Source organism: Bos indicus, chromosome 7, assembly GCF_029378745.1.
Source record: "Bos indicus isolate NIAB-ARS_2022 breed Sahiwal x Tharparkar chromosome 7, NIAB-ARS_B.indTharparkar_mat_pri_1.0, whole genome shotgun sequence".
In the NCBI taxonomy this organism is placed as follows: domain Eukaryota; kingdom Metazoa; phylum Chordata; class Mammalia; order Artiodactyla; family Bovidae; genus Bos; species Bos indicus.
The window spans coordinates 14,341,254-14,350,691 of NC_091766.1; the positions used below are offsets into that span (position 1 = coordinate 14,341,254).

The 9,438-nt window shown below is 48.7% G+C and overlaps 1 protein-coding gene across 1 annotated transcript; it reads left to right on the top strand.

Moving 5' to 3' along the window:
- The first annotated feature begins 262 nt into the window (after positions 1-262).
- RDH8 (retinol dehydrogenase 8) lies at positions 263-6,113 on the top strand. The gene is made up of 6 exons (XM_019963590.2): positions 263-371; positions 2,924-3,085; positions 3,737-3,916; positions 4,905-4,998; positions 5,358-5,541; positions 5,652-6,113. Exons 1-6 carry the CDS (start codon positions 269-271, stop codon positions 5,865-5,867), a joined length of 939 nt encoding a protein of 312 aa, XP_019819149.2. The 5' UTR covers positions 263-268; the 3' UTR covers positions 5,868-6,113.
- Positions 6,114-9,438: the final 3,325 nt, after the last annotated feature.

The window sequence follows — 9,438 nt, forward strand, 5'->3', positions numbered from 1 at the left end:
GTGTATTGGGGAGGAAAGGAAATATTTGACAGATAAAAAGAAAGGACTATATTGAAGTTAAGGGATTCTTCCCCCCACCCCCACCCCCACCATCCTCCCGCCCCGTGGCTGCCTGTGCAAGGTCAGTTCATAATCGAGGGATCCCAGGGTCCCTTCACGCTGCTGGGGATCAGGTGGAGGGTGCTTAGGAGAGAGCAGATGATCGGATGACAGGTGGTGGGAGTCAGCTGCTGGCCAGTGGAGGTCACGCGTCCAGGGAGGAATCAACATGGCTGATGCACCCCGGACTGTACTCATCTCAGGATGCTCCTCTGGGATCGGCTTGGAGCTGGCAGTGCAGCTGGCTCATGACCCCAGGCAGCGCTACCAGGGTAAGGGGCCTGGAGGTGGGGAGGACAGGCCAGGAAAGACAGGAGTGGGCATGGTTTCCCAGGACCCCTCAGCTCTCCCCGAACTATTTCCGATAGTCCATGCCTTCAGCTGCCTTGGTGAACTTGGAGAGAACCCAGAACACCGAGAGGCCCCCTTCCCACCTCTGCTTGTGAATCATCCCCCATCCAAAGAAAGCTTCTGATGCACCTGTTGGGTCTCAGGTTTTAGGTGTGGAAATACAGCTGCAAAAAAAAAAAAAAGACAAAAATCTGGGGGAGGAGAGGGAAGACAAATATTAAACAGATAATTTAATTGTATTATGTGGCTAGTGCTGATGAGTGGTCAGAAGCAAAATAAAGGAAGCGGGGTAGGCGTGTGTGATATTTTTAGAAGGGCTGGCTGGGGAGGACAGCCCTTTTCTGAGGTTTCACTTACGCATTCCCCTCCCCCATGCCTCCCCAGATTACTATTCAGTGATAAGCCTCTTAAGTGACCCTGACCTTGAGGGTTTGGGGAGGGGAGGGCGCTGTACATCTAAAGACTTGGCCTCCTGCCGCTCTAGGGTCAATGGCCCCAATCTGCACCCCACCCAGAACCTCTGACCCAGAGCACACTAGAGTCGAAGCATCCAAAGGGCCATTACTTAATAGGAGGATGCAAGGGTGAGGACATTGCCCCACTTGGCAAGGCTGCTTCTCCCAGGGCTCTGCTCTCTGTCTTAGAGAGATGCACAACTTTGGCAAAACCCATGGTCAGAGGAGCCTGGCGGGCTACAGTCCATGGGGTCGCAGAGAGTCAGATTTGACTTAGCAACTAAACAACAAGGATAAATTAGGCAAGAAACTTCATTTTGTTGAGACTTGGTGAGTTAATGGGGATAATAACATTATCTATGTGTTCTGATTACTACTGTTAAAAACAGAGCACCCAAAAATGTATGGCATACAACAGCTGTGATCATCTATCTTGAGAGATTTACAAAGGTTATGAATTTGGAAGAGCTCAGCTGGGCAGTTCAGGCTCAAGGTCAAAGGCTACAACAGAGGAGACTGGAACATGTCAGGGTTGGGCAGACATCTCGCTCCCTTCCAGTCATCTCGGGGCTGCTTCATGGGGTCTTTCTGTCTGGGTTGGCTTGGGCTTCCTCCCAGCATGGTGGCCTCAGGATAGGGCTGCTATAGGGTGGCTAAAGGCTTCAAGAGTAAGTGTTCCAGCAAGCAAGGCAGAAACTGCAACATCTTTTCCATCCTAATCTCTGAAGCCACACAGTGTTACCTTTACCACAGTCTATTGATTCCCAGCTAGTCACAGGATTCAAGAATCAGATTTCATGTCCTGCTGGGTGAGAAGCTACATTGTAGAAGAGCATGAGCAATAAAAGATGTTGTGGCCATCTTTGGAAAATAAGTCAATGACCTAATCATAGGATTCCTGTGAGGATTAGAGTTAGCACTTATTAAAAAATGTTTAGCATAGTATATGGCACATAGTAGGTATTCAATAAATTGCAATCTATGCTGATGATGTAAATGTGGCTATTCATACTTACATGTGCATATTTGCACATATGTTGACTTTATTTTTTTATTGGAGGATAAGGTGGTGCTAGTTATAAAGAACCCACCTGCCAATGCAGGAGACGTGAGATACACGGGTTCAATCCCTGGGTCAGAAAGATCCCCTGGAGAAGGAAATGGTAACCCACTCCAGTATTCTTGCCTGGAGAATCCCATGGACAGAGGAGCCTGGCAGGCTATGGTCCATGGCGTCACAAAGAGTTGGACATGAAGTGACTTAGCACAGCACAGTGGCTTTACAATGTTGTGTTGGTTTCTGCCATACAATGCGAATCAGCCACAATTCTATTATATCCCCTCCTTCCCACTCCCATTCCTCTAGGTCATCACAGAATGGAGGCTGGGCTCCCTGTGTTAAACAGCAGCTTCCCACTATCTATTTTACACGTGGTAGTGTATATATGTCAATGCTACGTTCTCAATTCATCCTACCCTCTCCTTCCCCCACTGTGTCCATTCTCTACATCTGTGTCTCCATTCCTTCCCTGCAAATAAGCTTACCAGTACTATTTTTCTAGATTCCATATATATGCGTAATATACAACATTTGTTTTTGTCTTTCTGACTTACTTCACTCCATATAACAGGCATATGTTGACTTTAGATGTGCAGGCATTTCCTTTCTCAAGCCAACCTGTTCTATGTTTATTTTATTGTCTTACCTACTGGTTCTGAATTCCTTGAGGGCATGCACTTTATCTTATTTCATGGGATAGCCTCTGCACCTCAAATAGGGCATAGGGTAAAGTGAACGTAAATAAATGTTTGTTAGATGAATGGATGGATGGATGGAGGTACATATAAATGTCTGTACATAAGTATGCATTTGTGATTGTATGGTGAATGTAGATGTGTAAACCTATGAGTCTCCATTCTTCTGTGACATTCCTCATGCAGTATCACAGGAACATGGAAGTTCACTCATAGGGTAAAGGAACCCCAGTGCCTGCTCCAACTCTGCTCTCTGTTCCCAGTGGTGGCCACCATGAGGGACCTGGGAAAGAAGGGGACACTGGAGGCAGCCGCTGGGGAGGCTCTGGGTCAGACCCTCACCGTGGCCCAGCTGGACGTGTGCAGTGATGAGTCAGTGGCCCAGTGTCTCAGCTGCATCCAGGGAGGGGAAGTGGACGTGCTGGGTGAGTCTGAGCATCCCCTGGGGTCACTTGCCTCCTCCTTGGCCTAAGCAGAGATCCTCAATCACAGCAAGCCCTCTCCAGTGTCTGGGAACCAGCCCTATTGTTTGACCAGCAACCTCTGACACTGTATGGAAGGGGTAGACCAGTTGGCTAAGAGCCCAGGATACCATTCAGTTTATTAAAGAAACAAAAAATAAATTGAGATCTGGGAATAGGGTGGATTTTTTTTAATGGAACTTCTCACGTATGAAGAAAACCATACGTGGTTGGGGAAATTAATTTGATGAGTCATTGAGGGAAAGGAGCATGATGAAGAAGCAACTCATGGTCCCTAAATGGTCCTCTAAGAAGGGGTGGATGTGGCTGTTTTGATGCAATTTGGGGTCAGAGCTGAATTGCTCATGCATTGAAGGAGAGGCTGTTCCCAGCAGTCCTCTTCCCCACCCAGGGTTAAGAGTCCCCTATAACAAATGCTAAACTGTATCTAAAGATTTTCAAGGCTCCACATTTGTCTGCCCTAGATACCCTGGATTAACCCCAGACCTGGAGTGGGGGGAGGGGGGAACAATTTAGTGAGGGGGGAACAATTGGGAAAGTGACCCTAGAAGGGTTGGGGGACTTCAAAGTAACCCTCACTCCTACCCACCTTAGTGAATAATGCTGGAGTGGGCCTGGTGGGGCCCTTGGAAGGGCTCAGCCTAGCTGCCATGCAGAACGTCTTTGATACCAACTTTTTTGGGGCTGTCCGGCTGGTCAAAGCTGTGCTTCCCAGCATGAAGAGGAGGCGACAGGGCCACATCGTGGTGGTCAGCAGTGTCATGGGGCTGCAGGGTGAGTCCTGAGGATCCAATGCTGGGAATCCTCCCAGTGTCTGACCCTCCCCCAGCTGGAAGGATGGCAACTAGGTTTTAACTCATATTCCCTACATAGGCCTGCATTGAGAAGAATACTGAACTTCAGGAGGAAGAAGTTCTGGGATAGATTAATTATGTCTACCATGGTACAGCAGTAGACAGGGCTGGTATACATGCTGCCAATGGCCATCCACATCCATTATCAACCCCACTTCTGGAGACCTCCAAAAATCTCTTCCAACCATCCCACAAAATTGAAAGGAACCATCAGCACTCCTCCGGAGACTCCTTCTTGCCAGATCCCATCAGACCCCAGAGATGTCTAGATCAGGGACTCTGAGGTTCTGCAGGAAAGAGAGTGGTGATTGACTAGAGATGTCTGCTATAGGCCTACTATGGAGGCCACCTACTTGCCATCCTTGTGCCTGCTCTTTCCTCCTTGAACTCCTCTCAACTTCCTTCCTCTCCCTGGAAATTTCCTTGGAGCTGCCTCTCTCTCCAGCAGCCCCCTAAGGAATCCACCCTACTTGTAACCCTGACATGGAAAATCTGCATTTACCCAGCTCTCTGGTCCCTCTTCCAGCTACACTCCCTGACTTTGGGGGGACACATTCACTGTTCAATAAAGGGGCCAATAAAGACCCTGGTGAGTGGGGTTGTCCTTGTGGATCCCAGGAATCCCATGACCAAGCGGCCCAAGCGTTTAGAGGATGGAGGGAAATAGGAGAGTTCCTTGGACTAAGGATGGATGGAACACTGCAAGGAAGAGCTGGGACCTGGCACCCCAACTTCATCCTGACCCCACATGGTCCCATAACACACTACCATACACCCACCACATTGGCCCCAGATATCCTCTGATCTCTAAATCCTCTTTGCTCTGTCTCCCAAGACCCCATCCCTCTGGACCCACCAAGCCCACCACCCAGACCCCCAAAGGGCCTGCCTTCCTGCCATCTTCTCAGGTGTCGTGTTCAACGAAGTCTACTCGGCCTCCAAGTTTGCCATGGAGGGGTTCTTCGAAAGTCTGGCTGTCCAGCTGCTACAGTTCAACATCTTGTGAGGCGGGCATTTGGACAGTGATGGGGGGATGGAGGCAGTGGCAGGACAGACAAGGAGAGAGGAGTAGCAGAGGAGACGGGTGGGAGCAAGGAGGCATGAAATAACAATGGGAGACATGAGGAAGTGAGGAGAAAAGAGGGACAGTATCGGAGACTTTCCTGGCGGTCCAGTGGTTAAGACTTCACTTCCAATGCAAGAGGCATGGGCTCAATCCTTGGTCAGGGAACTAAGATCCTACATGTCATGCAGCCACAAAAAAAAAAAAAAACAGAGACAGAGAGAGAGACAGTATTAGACAAAATGGGGTATCTGGCATTTGGGGGGCACCAGACTCTCTCCCCTCCCCCTTTTCTCAGCATCTCCCTGGTGGAGCCAGGCCCGGTTGTCACAGAATTTGAGGGCAAGCTCCTAGAGCAGGTTTCCACAGCCGAGTTCCCAGGCACCGACCCTGACACCCTGAGCTACTTTCGAGATCTGTACCTCCCAGCCTCCAGGGAGCTCTTTCACAACGTGGGACAGAGCCCACAGGATGTAGCCAAGGTGAGGTGGGGCCTGGAGCCCCAAGACATGACTCAGGTATGTGAGGGGGCCCCTCCCTACAGAAACCCTGCCCCTCCTTGGGTCCCAGAGCTCAGGACTCCACCCCACAGGTCATCGTCAAGGTCATCGGCTCGGCCAGACCACCCTTGCGCCGACGGACCAACACCCGCTACACTCCACTGATCGCACTCAAGGCCATGGACCCCTCCGGCAGCCTGTATGTGCGAACCTCCCACTGCCTGCTCTTCCGCTGGCCACGCCTCCTCAACCTTGGCCTTCGGTGCCTGGCCTGCAGCTGCTTCCGCACCCCAGTGTGGCCCCGATGAACAGAGCCTCACCCAACCCTCCTCACCCCTGAACAACCAAGCCTCTTTAGTTCACACCCCTCTCTGGATGTACGACCCTTCACTCATTCATTCATTCATTCATTCAACAAACTCTGCCTGACACATTTTTGTGTCTGGGCATTGCCGGAACCCCAGAGAGCACTCAGCCTCCAGGTACAGACCCCTCTGTGGTCAAGGCTAGGAGCAGAGAGAGCGGACCCTAGGATCCTGGCATCCTGGGCTGAGGAGCCCAGATCAGAGAGCTGGAGTTGTGTCCGGGAACGCAAGGAAGTCTTCCTGGAGGAGGGGGCATTGTCCTTGGACCTTGAAGGATGAGACAGGCTGTCTCAGTCAACCTCTGGACTTCATTATCTTCAGTCTAGGAATTTAGGAATGATCCAAACATTCCCATCCCTCCTCCCCTCCTACACACACACTCAAAGCTGGTTTGACTAAGGGGTTTCCAGACATTCTGGTCACATACTCCATCAGAAGGGCTTCCCAGGTGGTGCTAGTGGTAAAGAACCTGCCTGCCAATGTAGGAGATGTAAAAGATGAGGGTTCGATTCCTAGGTTGGGAAAATCGCCTGGAGGAGGACATGGCAACCCACTCCAATATTCTTGCCTGGAGAATCCCCATGGACAGAGGAGCCCGGCGAGCTACAGTCCATAGGGTCACAAAGAATTGGACATGAAGGAAGCAACTTAGCACACACGCAATCCATCAGTAAAATGTGTTTGCATACATACCAGCAATGTATGTATATTTTTTCATAAAATATATATTTGCAGCTAATAGTAATCACTGTGGTAATAAAGCTCAATTTCTCATGTATAAATAAAAACATTCAAAAGAAATAGGGCCTTTCTCACACCTATTAGCATGACTACATTTTTTTAATGCCCAGAAAATAGCAAGTGTTTGCAATGATGTAAAGAAATTGGAACCCTGTGCACTGTTGGTGGGCATCCCAGATGGATCAGCAGGTAAAGAATCCACCTGCAATGCAGAGACACAGGAGACTCAGGTTCAATCCCAGGGTCGGGAAGACCCCCTGGAGAAGGAAACGGCAACCCACTCCAGTATCCTTGCTTGGAAAATCCCATAGACAGAGGAGCCTGGCAAGCTACAGTACATGGGGTCACAAAGAGTCGGACCTGACCGAGCACTTGGCACGTTAGGCATTAGGCAGGCACTGTTGGTAAGAATGTAAAACGGTGCAGCCCCTACGGAAAGTGGTAAGGCAGTTCCTCAAACAGTGAAATAAAATTATCATACGACTCAGCAGTTCCGTTCCTGGGTATTACCCAAAAGAACTGAAAAGATATTGTACGCCCATGTTCAGCACAGCGTTGTCCACAATAGGCAGAAGGAGGAACCAACCCAAATGTCCATCAACAGATGCCTGGATAAACAAACTGTGATCCATCTGTACAATGGAGTATGTATCCAGCCTTAAAAAGGAAGGAAATTCTGACACGTGCTAAAACATGGATGAAACGTGAGGACACTCTGCTGAGTGAAAGAAGCCAGACACAAAAGGATAAATACTGTATGATTCCACTTATATGAGGTCCCAGAGGAGTCAGATTCAAAGAGACAAAGTAGAATGGTGGGTGCCAGGGGCTGGGAAATGGGGGAATGGACAGTTAGTGGTTAATGGCGATAGCGTTCCAATTCTGCAAGATGAAGAAAGAGTTCTTGGAGAGGGATGGTGGTGGCAGTTACACAACATTGTAAATATACTTATCACTAATGAACTGGAGGGGCTTCACTGGTGGCTCAGTGGTAAAGAATCCACCTGCCCGTGTAGAAGACAATCCCTGAACAGGGAAGATCCCCCACACTGCGGAGCAGCTGAGCCTGTGTGCCACAACTGTTGAGCCTGTGCTCTAGAGCCTGGGAGTCACCATTACTGAAGCCCGAGAGCCCTAGAGCCCATGCTCTACAACAAGAGAAGCCACTGCAACGAGAAGCCCAAGTACCACAGCTAGAGAGGACTAGACTAGAGAGCAGTCCTTGCTCACTGCGACTAGAGAAAGGCGGCACACAGCAATGAAGATGCAGCACAGCTAAAAATAAATGAGCAAATTTAAAAAAAAATCTAGTCAACTATACACTTAAAAATAGTGAAGAGGGACTTCCCTGGTGGTCCAGTGGTTAAGACCCCATGCTCTCCATGCAAGGGGTGCAGGTTCGATCCCTGGTCAGGGAACTCAGATCCTGCATGCGTCGGCCAAAAAAAAAAAATAGTAAAGATGACACCTTTTGTATTGTATATACTTTTCCACAATTTAATTTTTTTTTAAACCAATAAGGATTCCGTCTGAACCCTGAGACGTGTCCCCCACATTTCTTGGCCCTCCTCTTGAGAATTCGGAAGCAAATGGACTCTGGGTGTAAATGCTGATTTTGCCTTTCATTCAGTGGGTTGCCCTGGGCAGGTGACTCCCCTGGTGTCATCTTCTACCAAGCAGGACTAGCAATAAAGTGCTGAAACCAAAGTCCTCTGGACTGTTTCATTTCACTTGGAATATTTGTTGTGGTTTTGGGTTCAATAACCACCTTGGAATGCCAAGCTCCAGGCAAAGTTTTTTAATTAAAGTTTGCTCGGCAGCCTTATGAGATGGAGTCACTCAGAACATCCCCAGTTTCAAGAGACAGGGTTGGGAGGGGTGGGGAGAGGCAGGAATCTAGTCTGGGGCCATCCAACTCGGTCTATGCTGGTCTTTAGAGCCTCTTTCAATAAAAGGGAAACTGAAAGGAGAATCCCGGACCCTCAGAAGAGATCTCTTTGAGTCAGTGCAGGGGTTACTTAATATTTTTTCAAATCAGTTCCTCCTTTCTGCTCCGTCTGTACTGGATTTTTGAAGCAAGGTTGGAATACCTGCAAAAGAATATCTAAAAGTAGATAATGGTGATGGTTGCATAAGCTTATGAATCCACCCAAACCCACAGAATTGTGCACTTAAACAGGGCAATGTTTATGGCATATAAATGCTATCTCAATAAAAAAAAAAATTATTTTGGAGTCTGCAGAGGACAAGGATTCGATCCCTGGTCAGGGAACTAAGATCCCCATCATGCTGCACATGATCCCCACAGGCATGTGGGGTTCAGAGGGTGAAGAATCTCCCTGCAGGAGACCTGGATTCCATCCCTGGGTTGGGAAGATTCCCCTGGAGAAGGGAATGGCTACCCGCTCCAGTATTCTTGCCTGGAGAATCCCATGGATAAAGGAGCCTGACAGGCTATAGCCCATAAGATCGCAAAGAATTGGACATGACTGGACTTAGCAGCAGCAGCAGGACAACTAATACTTCCATTTTCATCCCTGTAATTTAATTTCACGTGACCTGAATACTGATTTTTTAAATTAATTTTTATTGGAATATAGTATTCACCTGTGATGTAGGAGATGCAGGTTTGATTTCTAGGTCTGGAAGATCCCCTGGAGAAAGAAACAGCAACCCACTCCAATATTCTTGCCTGGGAAATCCCATGGACAGAGGAGCCTGGCAGGCTACAGTCCATAGGGTCACACAGAGTCAGATACGACCAAAGAGAATT

Coding starts and splice junctions, on each gene's coding strand:
- RDH8 (XM_019963590.2), top strand. CDS start 269: ATGGCTGATGCACCCCGGACTGTACTCATCTCAGGATGCTCCTCTGGG. Junction 3,917..4,904: donor CAGTGTCATGGGGCTGCAGG/GTGAGTCCTGAG, acceptor CCATCTTCTCAG/GTGTCGTGTTCAACGAAGTC. Junction 5,542..5,651: donor GCCCACAGGATGTAGCCAAG/GTGAGGTGGGGC, acceptor TCCACCCCACAG/GTCATCGTCAAGGTCATCGG.